Source organism: Schistocerca gregaria, chromosome 1 (assembly GCF_023897955.1).
Source record: "Schistocerca gregaria isolate iqSchGreg1 chromosome 1, iqSchGreg1.2, whole genome shotgun sequence".
Taxonomy (NCBI): Eukaryota; Metazoa; Arthropoda; class Insecta; order Orthoptera; family Acrididae; genus Schistocerca; species Schistocerca gregaria.
Window position 1 is genome coordinate 1,023,758,360 of NC_064920.1, and position 20,591 is coordinate 1,023,778,950.

General features: G+C 43.7%; 1 protein-coding gene across 1 annotated transcript in view; it reads left to right on the plus strand.

The window, feature by feature from the left end:
* Nucleotides 1-17,768, plus strand: part of LOC126285057 (protein angel homolog 2-like) — a 66,510-nt gene extending 48,742 nt beyond the window's left edge. The window contains exon 3 of the mRNA XM_049984402.1: nucleotides 17,469-17,768. Within this exon, the coding sequence (XP_049840359.1) occupies nucleotides 17,469-17,768 (300 nt within the window). The remainder of the gene's footprint in view (nucleotides 1-17,468) is intronic.
* The last annotated feature ends 2,823 nt before the right edge of the window (nucleotides 17,769-20,591 follow it).

The following is a 20,591-nucleotide window of genomic DNA, read 5'->3' on the forward strand; positions in this document are numbered from 1 at the left end:
TGCTTCTAAAACAGGACGATTATTTATATAAAAGGGGTCTGAGATCGGAGTTCGTTTCATCAAAGTCTTTAGCATGTTCTTCTTGATGGAGCTACCACCTATATTTCATGAATGTTTCAAGACATGGAAGCGGTAAATGATAGTATGAATCGTTTCTGCAGTTTCGGTTTGCTTTTAATATACGTAAATGTTTCAGTTCCATAGATATGGAGAAATTACGACCGTTTAAAGGGAAAAATGTGGGTTTTCAACAGCTGCTGATAACTAGAGTACTCTGTCTACGACTAGTGTGTCTCAAGGTTTGAAGTGAAGCTTTTCGTAAAAAAAGACGAATATATTAAATACGAAGACCATGTCTGCCACCACAGCAAACTCTGGGTCCCGTAAGGAACCGAGAGTTTATGTGATAAATTGGCAAAAAATTGTAGTTTGGTGGCAGACTTCATCTCGATGTTTAGCGCAGTTGTCTTTGCTGTTAACTTCGCTCCCAAATTCAAAAACGTAAAAACGTAAGTGCTGTACGGCCTCATGGGGTTAGAGGTCGATCACAGATTCAACCAACTAAACTGGAAAGGTTTTCTCTATTCGCCCCAGTCGGTGCGCCTCGGCGCCTCTGCTTTGTAACGGATGGATGTTCTTTTTCGCGCCCGTCGTATTTACGTTGTTTTTGATGGCAGGAGAGAATGAAGAAAGTGAAACACTGTGGCACAAATAGAGTTGCGGAACCTGACGCACACCAATGTACCCCTCACACTGACAGGTGGTCCCTCTGCGTGTCCATATGCCATCGCTGCCTGAGACAATGCGATGAGCACTCATGTTTAACCCACAATTTTCGGTCATATTATGTTGTTCAGAAATTCGACTCTTACACTTCTTCTCTCTTGAAGGAATACCGATATTCGCAGCAAAGACCCAGAGCTCACGCATCTCGTATATAGCACTCACCGATTCACCATGCCAAGGAATGAGAACTGATCGATAAATGAAGTGGAGGACACGCAAATTTTCGGCAACACGGGGAACGTACATCGGAAAGATAGATTAGACTGTCCAGGAAGAGGAGGGAGTATAGTGACAATCAGAAGTATTAGGTTAAGGGAGGTCCAAAATGAACCAGATTGCGAACTACACTGAAGAGCCAAACAAACTGGCACATCTGCCTATTACTGTGTGGGGCCCCCGCAAGCACGCAGAAGTGCCGCAACACGACGTGGCATGGACTCGATTAATGTCTGAAGTAGTGCTGGAGGGAAGTGACACTTTGAATCGCTCAGGGCCGTCCATAAATCCGTAATAGTACGTCAGCCCAGACATGCTCAATAATATTCATGTCTGGGGAGCCGGCGAACAGCGGAACACTTTAAACTCAGAATAGTATTCCTGGAGCCACTCTATAGCAATTCTAGACGCGTGGGGTGTCATATTATCCTGCTGGAATTGTCCAAGTCTCTGGGAACGCACAACTCACGTGAATGGATGCCGGTGAACAGACAGCATGCTTACGTATGTGTCACCTGTCAGAGTCGTATCTAGACGTATCAGGAATCCCACATCACTCCTACTGCACACGCCCCACTCCATTACAGAGCCTCCACCAGCTTGAACATTCCCCTGCTTACATGCACGGTCCACGTATTCATGAGGTTGTCTCCACACACCTACGAGTCCATTCGCTGGATAAAATTTGAAACGAGACTCTAACGACGAGGCAACATGTTTCCAGTCATCAACAGTCCAATGTCGGTGTTGACGGGCCCAGGCGAGCTGTTGAATAGTTCGCTCACTGACACTTTTTGATGGCTCAGCATTGATATCTGCAGCAATCAGCGGGAAGTTTGCACTTCTGTTGAACGATTCTATTCAGTCGTTGTTGCTCTCGATCTTGCAAGATCTTTTTTCGGCCGTAGCGATGTCGGAGATTTGATGTTTTACCGGATTCATGATATTCACGATACACTCGTGAAATGGTCGTACCGGAAAATCCCCACTTCACCGCTACCTCGGAAATGCTGTGTCCCATCGCTCGTGCGCCGACTATAAGACCGCGTTCAAACTCACTTATCTTAATAATTTGCCGTTTTAACAGCAAAACCGATCTAACAACTGTCATCGTCCATCTTTTCCGCTTCAAATGAGGTTACTGGCTTTTCAGTGACACATATCGTTCAATATATATTAACTCTGGGCTAAGCTTTAATTTTGCACTGGACGCGAGAAGCAGACGTGAGAAACGAGCAGCCTGTGTGCTGCAAAACAGACTGGTTTTCCCGATCACTCGGTCATCCTAGCTGCCGGCGGGAGTCCAGAGAGAGCCCGATCTGTGAAGCATAGTGTGGACCGGCTCTCCAAGTGCTCCTGTCAAGCCGATCGTAGCATAACACAGTGCATACACTTTTTCATCCTTGGATTCAACATTCTGGAGGTTACATCGGTTACTAATACACAAGCATTTCAGTTGTAGTGGCGTATTTCGCGCCTACATTAACCAGTATCTTGTAACGTTACCTAGACAAATGTATCCCCGAAATTTTCTTACTCCTCATTAATTACTGTTTGGTGTTGGGAATTTTTTCCATCGGTGCATTTAGTATTAGATTACGGGAACTTTTGGGTAGCACTTCGTATCTATAGCGCATATGTACTTTTTTATTCTGACTAGGGTTTCAAACCGTCCGTTAGAATTCAGCATTAAATTGCTACAGTGACAAACTGCAGGATAGCATGTTTCCGGTGGAATTCGGGCACCTCCTGGCCTGCTGCTTTGACAGATGTGACGCTCGGAAAATCATTCTAGACAGACGAGACCGTGAAGGTGACTGTCGTCTGCTTCTCAAGCAAAGATCCATCTTTTCGCTTCTGTGGTCTGGGCAGTATCAAATGTGTGCAGATTGGCCACGATCCCCTACTATGACTAACAGGTGCTCTCGTAAACACGACTTCGTTGCGAGGGCTGTACTGTCAGAAGCTTCACTGTTTTGATCAACGTCTTCATATTTTTTAGGGTTACGTATACCTCAGCCGGAAAAAAGGAAACGCTTATGGTATCACTTTGTTGTCTGTCCGTCTACCTGCCTGTCTATTTGACTGTTGAAAACCCTTTTCCTCAGGAGCGGGTAGACATACCAAGTTGAAATGTATATCACATACTGAGGTCTGTATTCCCTTGGAGGCGTAAAAATGTTAAGCTCCTAATTCAATGCCATCAAAAGGTATAGCCATATGTGTCATATATTTTCATAGCCACAAACTTACTCGTTAAAACCGACAAGGTACTTCCCCTTAAGTAGAATAATTAAATTTGGCAATAAGGAAGCTTTCACAGTACAAGTAAAAGAAAAATATCGAAAAACTGTTAATTCGAGGCTATATTGCAAGAAAAAAATTTTCTTTTGTAGTTTGACTTCCATCTTGAAATTAAAATACTGTCGAAAGTCTTGGAATGCCTGTGATGGATATTTTGCAAGCATCAGTGTCGATACAAGGCAAAAATCATCGAGGTTCTCGACTCTTGGGATGGGTGAACTATATATATAGGGTAAGCCCGGGAGAGTTGGACTACTTTTTTTCTTCAGCATAAAATTTGTGTGTTTGCCAGCTTTTTTTTATGACTGCTGGCAGAATGTCCGTATAGAGTGTCATGTAAGCGTAAGCACAAAAATACAAGACATATGAGAAACTGAAAATACAGATTAGTAGTCCATCTCACCCGCCAGTGTATGGGTTAGGTGAACCAAGGTGCTGGGAGAGATGAACCATATAAAACTGCTTGTATATAAAGAAAAGAATCAGTTAAATTTTCATATTTTTATTTGGAATACAGAATTATACTATTAAATATTTTAGTCCAAATCAATTTTAACAGTTTATTATAAATCTTGACTGAACATTGGCTATTCTAATGAGCACTCGGTTTTGTTCAAGAATTAGCCTGTCTTTCTCTCACCGCAGCAAGCACTTACTGACAAACGTTGAACTGCATTCAAGGGACCCTCGAGAACACGTAACATTTTTATTAGTTTCACAATAGATTTCACTACACCGAACACATTTATTCTCCTCCCATTCATCAAAGTTATTTTCGTAACATTCTGCAATGTCGGTATCTGACGAACACGGTGAGCTATTTGAAGTATTTTTTTCTTTTTTAGTTTCTCTGTCTTTTTCTCTCTTTACTGGTATATCCCATTGGTGACCGTTTTGTGCTTTTTTTCTATTTCCTATCTTTTCTTATCGCTCTGCAGCTTCAATGTTTTCAGCGGAGTGTAGCCCTTTAATTAGAATTGTTGCCTTCCTCTTAAAATTCATGGTTTTAGCAGTAGAAGAAACAAGTGATATTTATTCTAATAATTTTGTCCTGTTGGCATAGGAGTAGTCACTTTTGAGGCGGTAATCTTGAAAGTTTTAGGTTTAGTAGGAGCTGAGTCCAGTGTTGCGTCAGTGAAGGAATTGACTTGTGGAGATAACTCCGTTCTTCGATTTGTTGACATAGACATATCTTCCGAGAAACAGGTATAGTCTGCGACTGCTCCCATCTACAAAAAATGGTTCAAATGGCTCTGAGCACTATGGAACTTAACTGCTGAGGTCATCAGTCCCTAGAATTTAGAACAACTTAAACCTAACTAACTAGAGGACGTCACACACATCCATGTACGAGGCAGGATAAGAACCTGCGACCGTAGCGGTCGCGCGGTTCGAGACTGTAGCGCCTAGAACAGATCGGCCACCCCGGCCGGCCTCCCGTCTACAGTGGGATTACGTACGTACGTTGAGGCTAAATTTGTGTCCAGCAGTATCACATTAAAACAAGTGCTTCATGTCTCCCGATTGTCAGGGACAGATGGTTCAACGTGACTTCGGTCGGCAGGTAGAGAGGTCAGTAGTCGTTGTAGGTTAGTTTCATACCTACACACTTGTTAAGCTAGCAGTACAAAAAAAAAACTAAAAAAATACTCATCAATATCTAAACATTCATGGTGGTGTCTGTTTGTTCAATATAGTGTCTCCCTACTACTTTCGCGCAACGACGCTCTGAGCGTGTTTTTTAGGGAATTAACTAGTTTGAACCTGGGACCTGTTGCTGGTAAGGAGATGCCAGACCACACATGACATGTAGAATTCAGATGAGTTCAGTGAGACTAGCGATGATATAACCAAATACTAAATGATCTCAGCGTCAGCTCCATGCACTCCCTGTAAAAGAATCTTAATACTAACTAAATTTAGTGGAAGGGGTTCAAGGCTTTCCTATTTTTAGTTAGCGGGTAAAATAACGTCAAGTTTACCATTGAAAATTTTATTCTACTCACAAAACATCGTTTATAAATTGCACTATTGATAAAAGGAAATGTTTTAATACAGGATGGTAAAAACCAACTGCGTTCAACAAAAATGTGAACGAATATTCCCTGAACGGGTTTCCAAGTTCTACAAACGATCGAAGGATGATCTACGCCATATCACATCTATAATCTCGGTTTAATATAAGTTTCACAAAAGAGAAAACTATCAAAATGGTCTACAATTATCAAAATGGCCTACAGTAACCCTCAATTACACTCCTGGAAATGGAAAAAAGAACACATTGATACCGGTGTGTCAGACCAACCATACTTGCTCCGGACACTGCGAGAGGGCTGTACAAGCAATGATCACACGCACGGCACAGCGGACACACCAGGAACCGCGGTGTTGGCCGTCGAATGGCGCTAGCTGCACAGCATTTGTGCACCGCCGCCGTCAGTGTCAGCCAGTTTGCCGTGGCATACGGAGCTCCATCGCAGTCTTAGCATGCCGCGACAGCGTGGACGTGAACCGTATGTGCAGTTGACGGACTTTGAGCGAGGGCGTACAGTGGGCATGCGGGAGGCCGGGTGGACGTACCGCCGAATTGCTCAACACGTGGGGCGTGAGGTCTCCACAGTACATCGATGTTGTCGCCAGTGGTCGGCGGAAGTTGCACGTGCTCGTCGACCTGGGACCGGACCGCAGCGACGCACGGATCCTACGCAGTGCCGTAGGGGACCGCACCGCCACTTCCCAGCAAATTAGGGACACTGTTGCTCCTGGGGTATCGCCGAGGACCATTCGCAACCGTCTCCATGAAGCTGGGCTACGGTCCCGCACACCGTTAGGCCGTCTTCCGCTCACGCCCCAACATCGTGCAGCCCGCCTCCAGTGGTGTCGCGACAGGCGTGAATGGAGGGACGAATGGAGACGTGTCGTCTTCAGCGATGAGAGTCGCTTCTGCCTTGGTGCCAATGATGGTCGTATGCGTGTTTGGCGCCGTGCAGGTGAGCGCCACAATCAGGACTGCAAACGACCGAGGCACACAGGGCCAACACCCGGCATCATGGTGTGGGGAGCGATCTCCTACACTGGCCGTACACCTCTGGTGATCGTCGAGCGGACACTGAATAGTGCATGGTACATCCAAACCGTTATCGAACCCATCGTTCTACCATTCCTAGATCGGCAAGGGAACTTGCTGTTCCAACATGACAATACACGTCCGCATGTATTCCGTGCCACCCAACGTGCTCTAGAAGGTGTAAGTCAACTACCCTAGCCAGCAAGATCTCCGGATCTGTCCCCCATTGAGCATGTTTGGGACTGGATGAAGCGTCGTCTCACGCGGTGTGCACGTCCAGAACGAACGCTGGTCCAACTGAGGCGCCAGGTGGAAATGGCATGGCAAACCGTTCCACAGGACTACATCCAGCATCTCTACAATCGTCTCCAGGGGAGAATAGCAGCCTGCATTGCTGCGAAAGGTGGATATACACTGTACTAGTGCCGACATTGTGCATGCTCTGTTGCCTGTGTATATGTGCCTGTGGTTCTGTCAGTGTGATCATGTGATGTATCTGACCCCAGGAATGTGTCAATAAAGTTTCCCCTTCCTGGGACAATGAATTCACGGTGTTCTTATTTCATTTTCCAGGAGTGTATCTTTAATTACTTATTTAACTTGTCGTAAATTACAGTGGCTGATGTGGCTTCTCAATAACTATATAAAAGGAAAATCATCGCGTTTCAGATTTGTTCTTCAAGTGGCAAATGTGAACACCATGAGTTGTAATTAACGATCGACCCTAGTATTACGCAAAACGGGGGTGTAACAGATGAGACTTCTGCAGTTCTGAGTGAAGCCTTATGCGCTCAGAAATGCGACATCGCGTGCGTTCATTACCTTGTCGGTGTTTAAGCAGCGTCAGGGCGGCAGCGGCCGGCGCACCAGCCATCCAGATCGCCGTCTCGGAACCAACTCTGTCATAACTTCTCCTTACTACAATTTACCGAAGTTGGTTTAAAAAAACTATCTGGCTGTGTTTTCATGTGACCAATCAGGGTCTCAATGTTAACCTTAAGCTCCGCCTACAAAGATCCTGTCTATACAATGAGAAACGTTATACTTTTCGTGGTGGGGCAATGTTTTAAAAGTCTGCAACGTAGTAGAGACGCTAAAAAGTCTCACGCTAAAACCTGCAGCTGGTGTGGTCCTTTTAGCGTTATCGTAAGATCTATACTGTTCTTCTGGAGGGCTCTATCTTTTAACATGGGCTGGGGGGTGGTCCTTAACGTACCTGAGACGCGAAAAAGACTCACGCTATAACTTGCAGGTGGTAGTGGCCCTTTTTGTGTTATCGTAAGATCTATACTGTTTTCTGGAGGACTCTAGCTTTTAACGTGGGCTGGGGGGTGGTCCTTGACGTAACAGGGACGCGAAAAAGTCTCACGCTAAAACGTGCGGGTGGTAGTCTTAGAGGTAGGCTAGCAACGTGGGTGTCCACTCCGTCCCTTATCGTAGGGCCTTCTAGCTTAACACGGTTCTGCTCTCGGCTTCTGTTCTCATTTCTCCTCTCAGAACTGCGTCGGTCTCACGGTGGAAAGGTACGATATGCATTTAGGCATTCTTGTGTTAGTCTGTGGTATTCCATTTGCTCACTCGTTACTCGTATTACTTTGGTTAATTTAATGTCACGATTTATTCGGAGCTATGTGACATACTACTGGATTTGCTTATCATGTCAGGGTTTTCATGGACGGTGTTCGATTTGTCTGACACCTTACATATCATCACCCTTCGAACTTAATTTTTGCACTGAATTTAGGCAATGTTTGAATCATTGTCTAAGTCAGTCAAAAATTTTCTAATTTTTTTCAATTTTGTTGCGTACTGTTCAGCCATGTTATTCTGTTCTATGCTAGTTTGTATTACTAATTTATATTTTTATATTCTTCAACATTATAATTAAAAATGACAACAGAAGAATATTTTTATGGTATTATTAATTTTAAATTATTTTCATTCTTTATTTAAGTTCAAATGGCTCTGAGCACTATGGGACTCAACTGCTGTGGTCATTAGTCCCCTAGAACTTAGAACTACTTAAACCTAACTAACCTAAGAACATATCCATGCCCGAGGCAGGATTCGAACCTGCGACCGTAGCAGTCGCACGGTTCCGGACTGCGCGCCTAGAACCGCGAGACCACCGCGGCCGGCTTTATTTAAGTGTGAAGTTTGTTTTTTAAGAAGTTTGTTATCGAAAGTGAGGAGTTTTCACATCGTTTTTCTTAGAAATATTGTTTTTATAAATATAGTAATTAAGTAAAATCTATTCCTAACACATTTTCTAAATATCATGTGCAAGTGAAATGTTTTTGTTTCAAGACACTCATTTCAACATTGTTACACTAACAAATAAGTATTATTTCAAAGAATTACTTTGACAAAGAAATATAGATGCACAAATATTCAAATATTATCCTAACAAATGGTACAAATGTTAAAAAAAATTGCTTTGACTAAGAAATATACATACACACGTATTGAGGTATTATCCTAATAAATGGTACAAATGTTAAAGAAAGGGAAAACATCCAACAAGATAATTTTTTATTCTTTGTTTTTATAAGGAGAAACTAAGTAAAATATAGTTATTCTTTCATTTTTATGAGGAGAAAATAAGTGGCACATTGTTTCTTTATATACTGTCCATTTCAGAACTAATGACTTGTTTTTATCGACAGTCTATTTTTTACTTAAGTCCATAGTCAAGGACTGTTATTTTTTTTAGTTTATTAGCTGTCTGGTGTGCTTAACTTATTTAGTTTTTCACACGTTTCCTTTGCACAATTCCTACATCACATAATTTGATTGCACACGTTCACGCAATCCTATGAATGTTCAAGTATGAGGTTGGCGAATGTTTTTGCACGAAGGTGATGGACTTGAGCGAGATGGATGTGGGCAAGCAATTGATGTACAGCTTCGTTCGTCGTTCCTGGTTGGCTTTGCAAGTGTGTGTTGCTGTTGTGGCGGTCCCATAATGGAATGGAGCTGTGAGTGCAGAATCTCGTGGTTTACTGGCTTTGTATGGTGAAAGTCATCGTTATGTGTCGCTGAATGCGGTCGTTTTTCGTTGTAATACTTCGCAGACGACTAGTTTACAATAGGATACGGACTGTGGAAGGTATGTCGTCTATTCTTCACCCATCTTCTTTCTTGGTCTCAATCTTGCGAATCTTCAACTTCTGTTCTTCCTGCTTTTTCTCTGCTTCTTACTTGCTTCTTGGTTCTTCTCTGTGCAGGATATGGAAATATTTATTGATAACTAGTCGCTTTGAAGTTCTCTTCCTAGTAACAGTTTGATAAGTTGTTTGGGCGTGTCATTTTTACTTTGTGGAAGTTTTCTTCAGTTTCGTGCATCAGCGTGCTGTTTAATAGCAGTAGTGTGACTTTTACACATATTTTTTTGCCAGTGGTGGCTTGCCCAAGCGGTCTTCTCGTCCGGCCGTATTTTGCTCGCTCCGCTGAGTGGGGGGCGCCCTGGGGTTTACGAGCAGCGAAAGTGGGGTGTCTTCTTGTCTGTCCATACTGGCATTCAGCGTTCCCTCACATCTCTGCAGGGGTCTGTCAGTGTGCGGCTCGGTGTTCCATCCCAGCAGGGTTCCTCCTAGCGGGCAAATTTATTACCCACTTTCTATACAAGGGCCTTCTGTTGGTTTCGCTGTCCTTTCCCTTCTCTCGACGCTCCTGCTATGTAGGAATCGTGTGTTGCTAATTACGTCCTTTTCTTTCTTGATACAGCTCGCGTTGCAACTTGTGGGGCATTGCATCTCTTCCTTGCTGGAGTTTTTACAATGGTTCTTACAAAAAGTTTGACTTATAATCATCTAACATATATCTAGTACCTACTTGTTTTACGCCTTCTTAAAAAGCTTTCCAAATTTCGGCACCCTTTCCATGTTACAATTCTAAGATATTTGCAGTCTTAACGTCTACTCAAGAATCCTCAAATTCGTTTTTTATTTTTGTGTAGTGTCGTGGTGTATAGCATTTTAGTATTTCATGCTGTTAGACTATCTACACTATATCCCTTCACCTTAATCTATGGTACTGTTGGTGTTATTATTGAAACTACTTTCTTTTTCGCACCTTCCTCTCTCTTCATTCTTCTTTCCCCTGACGATCTTATCTGCAACATACTCTTGCAATATTGTGCTGATTATTTACCAGTAACAAAATTAATCTTCAAACTTATACTGAAAGTGTTTAATACTGCCAGTCTTAGGTAAAAATACCTCTGCTTTATCTTATAAAATACCCTCTAATTCTCTTTTACTGTGTTCCAAAATACCTTGAACTTCTTGCAATTTTTCGTCGATTTCTTTATGGACTTCTAACATGAGTTGAGGCGATTCCTTCTTTTGTGCATACCATTCTAATTCTTCATCCTCTTCATCTCGCGTCATTCTTAATTGTTTGTTTACAACTGGTATTTCTTCTAATTTTAGCTTTTGCTCAAAGAGAAGTGTGACATTCCCAAATTTTACGCTACCTTTCCCCATATCTATTATCGCTAGTCTCTCATTTAAAAATCTGCACCTATAATCAAATCTACAGTTAGTTTAGGTATAATCACGAAGTTGGCTTCGATCTTTTGACCTTGGTACGAAAGAGTTAACCTTATTTGTCTCGTAACTTCCACAGCATTGTTTCTAATAGGACCTCTTACTTTAATCTTACGTGTTTTCAGAACTGGCAATTCCTCATTGGCATTAGACTGCATGAATAAATTTTCTGAGATCGCAGTCAGTTCACTTCCGCTATCAATTACAATATTGACTGGGATATGCTTTACCATTGCCTTCACAATTGGTTGAATTTGAAAGGGTTGGTTCTATTCTTCTTCTTCTTGCATCAACGAATCCTCCACTGAATCATACATGAGTCTTTTTAGGAATTTCCCTTGTGAATTCGAACTTTCTGTAGGATAAGCTTCGACTGCTACTTCTCTCTTTTTTATTTCCTCTTCTCTATTTCTTCCTTCATTTACGCTTTCTTCTACATCCTCTACTTTTTCCTCATCCTCGTCTATCTTCTCCTTCTTCGTCGCTACTTCCACATAATCGCATCTAAATGCACTAATTATCGCTTCATAACTTCCTTCATTATATACGTTGGGTTGTGTACCCACTTGTAACTTATTTTCAACTTTTGTTGACTTTGCATTATCCTCATTGAATTCGCTTTCCCTGGTTTCCATCTCAAATAGCTCTGCAATACTCATTACTTCATCCTTTCCTCCTACATTCATTGTGCATGCCTCTGGTAATTCATCTTCCTCGTCAGTATTCTCCCAATTAATTTCGTCCCAACACGATATTCTTATTTTCTTGTCTTCATTTTCATCTGGTCCCTGCGGATTTGTTTATTCCTTCTTCTCTTCTCGTTATAAGATTTTTACTTCTCTGTTAAGGTGCTGCAATTGTCCTGGGTCGGTGCGTCATTCTCTTTGGCATGGGCGCTTAGCTGTCAAATCGAACGTTTATCGGGGTTTGGTGGTACTACCTCCACCTCTCCTATCTGTATTCGCTTTTCTTGTTCAGCTTGTTGATAGTGGTTTCTTTGTTGATAATTTGTCGGTCTATTGGTTCTCCAGTACCCGTTGCGGTTGTCGTTATTCCCTCTGTAATATTTGTTGCCGTTCCTGGGTGAATTATAGTTATTGCAATATTCTCTTCTAAATCCATAACCGCTTCTTTGTTGAAATCTATTGTCGTTTCTTGGTGCGAAGTTATGACGTGGTTCGTAATTATTGTTTCTTCGTACTGTGTCTTGCGGGTTCCACTGCTTTTTGCTTTCGTTTTCACGTGCGCTTCGTCTTTTTCTTGCGTCATCTTCCGAAAATATGAACTCTAGTTCCCTTAGAATACCTTTAAATGCTTCGACGTCATTGCCTCCGCGACCTACTAATGATTGCTGGTATTTCAATGGTAGCTTCATCGCGCATAATTTAATCAACTCTCCGTCACTGTATGGTACATCTAAGTATTGATTTTTGTTTGCCATTACTTCGAAAAATTTCACGGGACTCTTCTCTCCTGAATTTTCAAAATATGGGTTCTGTAATAATTCGAACTTCACTCTGTTCTGTGCTTCGCTTGACCGATATCGTGAGAGAAACTTCTCTTTGAAATCTTCGTACGATCGGCATGTCGCTGCAACATTCTGCATGGTTTCTGCGACTGTTCCTGACATGTGTGCACATATAAAGTCTAATCTGTGTGCTAGCGTCCAGTGTCCTGGTAATTCTACCCGGAATTGATCAATAAAAGTTCGTGGATGTAATGAGTTTCCTTCTCGCAAGTGTTGAAATTTTCTGACTGTGAGGAAATGATCGTTGTCGTACTTCGTCATAGTTCCATATGAAATTCGCGATTCTTCGCCACTTTTGTTTCTGATCATTTCTCTCGTCGTTCTTTCCTGTTGTGGTAGATCCATTGGATATTGTCCACTGTAACTTTCGCGTACCCGCGGTGCATGCTGTCTGATTTCACGTATGTTACTTTCCGCCTGTGATTGGAATCGCAAATGCGTAATATCTTCGTTAATTTCTTGTTTCTCCGGTGCTGTTAAAGATACGGACGTGGTTGAAGACTCTGTGCTTGTTCGATCCTGTTCACTACGCTCTCCAATGGTTTGCAACAACTCTGTTCGCAATTTCTGAAATTGTCGCTTCGTTTGCGTTTCTATTTTGACTATGCGGTTATCATATCTTTTCAGCGCTGCTTTTGTGATACGTTTGTGTAACACACTGTTTTCAAGAATTTCACGCGCTGTACCTGCTGCTTGTCTAGTAATTACGTTTGTCTGTTTCTTTAGTTTCTTGACTTTGCCTGGGTGTTGTTACGTAATGATTTGATCTCGTCCTGAATGTCATTAAGCAATGTTTGTACGTCCACTTGTACCTTGTCAATGTCTGTTCTCAATTGATTGTGACCTGTTATTAAGTTTCCTATCACTTCTCGAGATTCTTTTGCCTCGTCTTCAATATGACTTAGGTGTAACTGAATTTTTTTGTTTTGTTCTTTAATCGCACGCATTTGTCTCGTGGTTTCTGCATTCTGAATTTGAATTTGGTTCGCTATGTCTCTACTTTGCCTTGTCATGGTTTCGAATCTTCCCTGAATGGGTTTCCAAGTTCTACAATCGATCGAAGGATGACCTACGCCATATCACATCTATAATCTCTGTTTAATTTAAGTTTCACAAAAGAGAAAACTATCAAAATGGTCTACAACTATCAAAATGGTCTACAGTGACCCTCAGTTATCTTTAATTACTTATTTAACTTGTCGTAAATTACAGTGGCTGATGTGGCTTCTCAATAACTATATAAAAGAAAAATCATCGCGTTTCAGATTTGTTCTTCAAGTGGCAAATGTGAACACCATGAGTTGTAATTAACGATCGACACTAGTATTACGCAAAACGGGGGTGTAACAGATGAGACTTCTGCAGTTCTGAGTGAAGCCTTATGCGCTCAGAAATGCGACATCGCGTGCGTTCATTACCTTGTCGGTGTTTAAGCAGCGTCAGGGCGGCAGCGTCCGGCGCACCAGCCATCCAGATCGCCGTCTCGGAACCAACTCTGTCATAACTTCTCCTTACTACAATTTACCGAAGTTGGTTTAAAAAAACTATCTGGCTGTGTTTTCATCTGACCAATCAGGGTCACAATGTTAACCTTAAGCTCCGCCTACAAAGATCCTGTCTATACAATGAGAAACGTTATACACTCCTGGAAATGGAAAAAAGAACACATTGACACCGGTGTGTCAGACTCACCATACTTGCTCCGGACACTGCGAGAAGGCTGTACAAGCAATGATCACACGCACGGCACAGCGGACACACCAGGAACCGCGGTGTTGGCCGTCGAATGGCGCTAGCTGCGCAGCATTTGTGCAGCGCCGCCGTCAGTGTCAGCCACTTTGCCGTGGCATACGGAGCTCCATCGCAGTCTTTAACACTGGTAGCATGCCGCGACAGCGTGGACGTGAACCGTATGTGCAGTTGACGGACTTTGAGCGAGGGCGTATAGTGGGCATGTGGGAGGCCGGGTGGACGTACCGCCGAATTGCTCAACACGTGGGGCGTGAGGTCTCCACAGTACATCGATGTTGTCGCCAGTGGTCGGCGGAAGGTGCACGTGCCCGTCGACCTGGGACCGGACCGCAGCGACGCACGAATGCACGCCAAGACCGTAGGATCCTACGCAGTGCCGTAGGGGACCGCACCGCCACTTCCCAGCAAATTAGGGACACTGTTGCTCCTGGGGTATCGGCGAGGTCCATTCGCAACCGTCTCCATGAAGCTGGGCTACGGTTCCGCACACCGTTAGGCCGTCTTCCGCTCACGCCCCAACATCGTGCAGCCCGCCTCCAGTGGTGTCGCGACAGACGTGAATGGAGGGACGAATGGAGACGTGTCGTCTTCAGCGATGAGAGTCGCTTCTGCCTTGGTGCCAATGATGGTCGTATGCGTGTTTGGCGCCGTGCAGGTGAGCGCCACAATCAGGACTGCATACGACCGAGGCACACAGGGCCAACACCGGCATCATGGTGTGGGGAGCGATCTCCTACACTAGCCGTACACCTCTGGTGATCGTCGAGGGGACACTGAATAGTGCACGGTACATCCAAACCGTTATCGAACCCATCGTTCTACCATTCCTAGACCAGCAACAGGACAATGCACGTCCGCATGTATCCCGTGCCACCCAATGTGCTCTAGAAGGTGTAAGTCAACTACCCTGGCCAACAAGATCTCCGAATCTGTCCCCCATTGAGCATGTTTGGGACTGGATGAATCGTCGTCTTACGCCGTCTGCGCGTCCAGCACTAACGCTGGTCCAACTGAGGCGCCAGGTGGAAATGGCATGACAAGCCGCTCCACAGGACTACATCCAGCATCTCTACGATCGTCTCCATGGGAGAATAGTAGCCTGCATTGCTGCGAAAGGTGGATATACACTGTACTAGTGCCGACATTGTGCATGCTGTGTTGCCTGTGTCTATGTGCCTGTGGTTCTGTCAGTGTGATCATGTGATGTATCTGACCCCAGGAATGTGTCAATAAAGTTTCCCCTTCCTGGGACAATGAATTCACGGTGTTCTTATTTCAATTTCCAGGAGTGTACTTTTCGTGGTGGGGCAATGTTTTAAAAGTCTGCAATGTAGCAGAGACGCTAAAAAGTCTCACGCTAAAACCTGCAGCTGGTGTGGTCCTTTTAGCATTATTGTAAGATTTATACTGTTCTTCTGGAGGGCTCTATCTTTTAACATGGGCTGGGGGGTGGTCCTTGACGTACCTGAGACGCGAAAAATTCTCACGCTAAAACTTGGAGGTGGTAGTGGCCCTTTTTGTGCTATCGTAAGATCTATACTGTTTTTCTGGAGGGCTCTAGCTTTTAACATGGGCTGGGGGGTGGTCCTTGACGTAACAAGGACGCGAAAAAGTCTCACGCTAAAATGTGCGGGTGGTAGTCTTAGAGGTAGGCTAGCAACGTGGGTGTCCACTCCGTCCCTTATCGTAGGGCCTTCTAGCTTAACACGGTTCTGCTCTCGGCTTCTGTTATCGTTTCTCCCCTCGGAACTGCGTCGCTCTCATGGACACCCACATCACCAGCTAACCACTAGGACAACCCCAGCTGCAAGTTCTAGCGTGCAACTTTTTCGCGTCTGTGTTACATCCGGACCACCCCCCAGGCCATGTTAAAAGCTAGAGCCCTCCAGAAGAACACTATAGATCTTACGATAACACAAAAAGGGGCACTCCAGTCGCAAGTTTTAGCGTGAGACTTTTTCGCGTCTTTGTTACATTAAGATCGCCCCCTAGCCCATGTTAAAAGATAGAGCCCTCCAAAAGAACAGTATAGATCTTACGATAACGTTAAAAGGACCACACCAGCTGCAAGTTTTAGCGTGAGAGTTTTTCGCGTCTCTGTTACGTTGCAAACTTTAAAAACATTGCCTGACCACGAAAAGTATAACGTTTCTCATTGGATGGACAGAATTTTTTAGGCAGAGATTAAGGTTAACATTGAGACCCTGATTGGTCAAATGAAAACACAGTCAGATAATTTTTTAAACCAACTTCGGTAAATTGTAGCAAGGAGAAGTTAGGAGAGAGTTGCTTGCGAGACGGCGAGGTGAGGGGAGCTGTGCTGCCCGCCGCCCCCTGACGAACACCAACAAGCTAATGAACGCACGCGATGCCGCATAACAGCGCATAAAGCTTCACTCAGAACTGCAGACGTCTCATCTGTTACACCCCCTTTTTGCGTAATACTAGTGTCGATTGTCAATTAAAGCTCATGGTGTTCACATTTGCCACTTGAAGTAAAAATCTGAAACGTGATGATTTTTCTGTTATATAGTTATTGATAAGCCACATCAGCCACTGTAATTTTCAAGTTAGATAAGTAATTAAAGATAATTGAGGGTCACTGTAGACAATTTTGATAGTTTTTCTCTTTTGTGAAACTTAATTTAAACCTAGATTATAGATGTGATATGGCATAGGTCATCCTTCGATCCATTGTAGAACTTGGAAACCCATTCAGGGAATATTCGTTCACGTTTTTGTTGAACACAGTTGGTTTTTACCATCCTGTATTAAAACATTTCCTTTTTTATCAATAGTGCAATTTATAAACGATGTTTTGTGAGTAGAATTACATTTCCAATGGTAAACGTAACTGCTTTTTCGACGTTATTTTACCAGCTAACTAAAAATAGGAAAGCCGTGAACCCCTTCCACGAAATGTAGTTAGTATTAAGATTCTTTTACAGGGAGTTTCAATGGAGCTGACGCTGAAATCATTAACTATTTGGTTATGTCATCGCAAGTCTCACTGAACTCTTCTGAATTCTACATGTCATGTGTGGTCTGGCGTCTCCTTACCAGCAACAGGTCCCACGTTCAAACTAGTCAATTCCCTAGAAAACACGCTCAGAGCGTCGTTGCGCGAAAGTGGCGGGGAGACACGATACAGAACAAACAGACACCCCGCAGAATGTTTAGAAGGTCAGTGCGCGAGTCCTACTCGAACTTGCCAGTTGTTTACGAGTTAGTTTCGGACTGCAGCAGTGTGTTTGCTTGTGTGCAGGTGACTCGGCTGGTACGGCCGGTGCGCGAGCAGCGGCACGAGCTGCTGCTGCGGTCGGCGTACCGACACGGCCGGCCGGGCAGCGACGGCGCCGAGGTGTCGCACCTGCCAGCGGCCGGCCGCGCCTGCTGCCCCGACTTCATCCTGTACAGCGCCGCCGCTGGCGCGGGCAGCCTGGAGCTGGTGGCGCGCTACAGCCTGCCCACGCGCCGGCACGCCGCGCTCCTGGCGCCGCTGCCCAGCCACAGGCACCCCTCCGACCACCTGCCGCTCGTCGCCAACTTCGCCGTCGAGCTGTGATGCTCCATCCTACTGTTCTCCCTCCACAGAGTGTCACACGGGAGCTCTGCCTCTAGCCGCGGGTACTCTCGTGCAGCAACCGACAGTTTTATATCTAGCGATGATTCGACGCCAGTTCTGCTAAGTTTAATCATTCGTGTAAATTAATTCTCCGTTTACCCATCACTTCTTTACTTTCTCACCTGTGGCAGTTTTACCAAATGTGATACACTTGAATACCCCATATGTTATCTACAGATTCAATACCTGGAATAAACGTCCACAGTTTTTAAGATGCGCCAATTGAGATAAGATTGTCTAGCTTCCGACAGCAGTCACCACCATCCAACCAAGCAGACGCCGACTAGTATTTTTACTGCATTAAGAAGCTAGTTTTATTCTGGCTCCGAAAGCCAAGAATGAATTAACTACAGTACTGGCTGGAGTGTGTTTTATGGCTTATAGCCATGCAATTGTCGTTTAACCCTCTTGCTGCACTACGGCTTTATTTTGCTGTAATCTGACTGTGCATTGCTCTAATCTGATTGCTTATTGTTAATAACAGGTTCTACAACATGCCAAGACTTTTTTGTTATAAATACAGTCATTTACCACAAAATTACTCTTGGTCAGCTATGACCTTTTTCAGACCTGAGTGAATACAGTGCGTCACATAATTCGTGTCATGGCGTATATAGATGATAGAGACACATTAATCAGCCATGCAAACTTCTTCAAAAGTCTAAAAAATGTTCTGAGGGCCATGGATACTATTAGACTACATTATGAAGCTTGTACGGCTGAGTAATGTGTCTGTGCCATCTACAAACACAATGACAAAAATTATGTAACGTACTGGATTCATTCAGATCTGAAGATGGTCATAGTTGACCGGCCAAGGATACCATCAGATTTCATTGTGAAGCTTGTACGGCTGATTAACGCGTCTGTACGATCTATAAACACAATGACAAAATTTATGTAACGTACTGGATTCATTCAGATCTGAAGATGGTCATAGTTAACCGAAGTTAAGTAGAATTAACAAAATTATTGTGATCCATCACTTGGTTTATAACAAAAGGATTATATCTTGGTTCCTGTGATACATTATTGTGAATATGTCGTTACTCCTCGACATACAATGTCTGTTCTTCAGTACTGAATCTTATTGTCTTCATGTATAAAGTGTGTCTTGATACGTCCTCTATGCTAGAAGCGAGGGTTTTCGGAGCATGACAATAATGTTCTCAGCTTTGCCCGTCTCAGACAATCGAATGTTGGTTGAGTGCTTCGCTCCTGTCATGATAGCGTCACTGTAATTTTTTGTCAGGATATTTATCCGAAGATGGACACGTTAAATAAGGAGCCTACAATTCCATTCGTTTTTAAATTATGAATCGTTATCAGCCACTTTATTGTACAAAACTAGAAGTGATTGCTACATCTTTGTGAATCACATTACACACTTCGGCGATCACTGAAACCAACGCACTGCTTTGCCTTTAATTCAGTCGTAATTCTCGCGCGTTTCTTGTGCCCTGATTTCACATTCCTTAAATTCAGTCATTCCTGCATCATCCTCTTTTCAGTCGCTGCTCCCGACTGACTGTATCTGCCTTGCCTTTCCTCCAGACTGCGACGTTTGGGACTGCCACTAGCATCCAATTTACCACATGGTCTCCAACTGCGTGTTACCCTCTGATCACGTGAACACTGCAAGAAGGTTCACAATAGCAACATGTGTTTCTCTTGTGGTAGTACGACGAGCTCATTACTTTTCTGAGCAATTAACGTTTATCATGCTACTTTTACATACAAGGAATTAAATATAGAGGATCTAAGTCCTGGACTCAATTCATGTATATTAACTTACACATTCAAAGCACATCAGATATTAATTTGCTTATTGAAAATTAATCATTAATGTGTTAACGAGAACGTGAGATTGCATCTGACGTGTCTCAGGAGACGGTCATCTTACAGTCTTCCTTAGCAGTTAAAAACTTTTGACTGCCGGAACAAGGAAGGTGTCTGCTTACATAAGCGAGACAACAACGCCCAAAACGTTCCAGACCCGTGCCGAATTAACTCTTGCCCTAGATGGCGTGTTAAGCAGAGAGCCACAGTTGCGATGACGTCAGCAACTGCCAGGTGCCGACACCACATTTGGTGCCTGCGCTCCCGCCGAGCTTTACCAGTTAAGCATTTTCCTCTCTTTTCGTTCTCTATCGAAAGGTCGCCCCATGCCCTACTAATGATTTACCTCTGTTCTTCTTGGAAGTTATTTCACAGTAATCGAACCTCAGCTGCTTCATTTATAACAGAATCACAATATGCGTAAGATAAGATCTCGCTCACTCAAACGCCATTCTGTGGCCATTCTCTAGGCAATGTCCTGCACTGGTAAACTCTTCTGTACGGGTCGTTTGAAGAGCGCAAATACTGTCCCTTTTGCAGGGAATACCGTATACATACAGCAGTCTACTACCAACGTCCTCTTTAAAGAGGTGTAACATCCGTGGAACTCCGCAGTGGACCAGAACACCAGTTTCAACCTATACCTCTGGAGAACGCCTCCTAAGATGCTAGCCGACGTGGCTGTCGAACGCTCTAGCATCTTATCTCAATTGACGCGGTTTGCAAATCAACAACATTTCATCCAGCCAAGCTGCTGCGGAAGACACAAAAAATGCCATATTTCCTTACACATACAGCAGGGAGAACGTTACACTTGCAAGCACAAAGATGGTGACGCTAATACATGTAATAAGAAGGATATGTTTGTTTAACGGTGAAGAGGATTTTAGAAAAGCTCGCAGTACGAAGCGTGTATTTATTTTT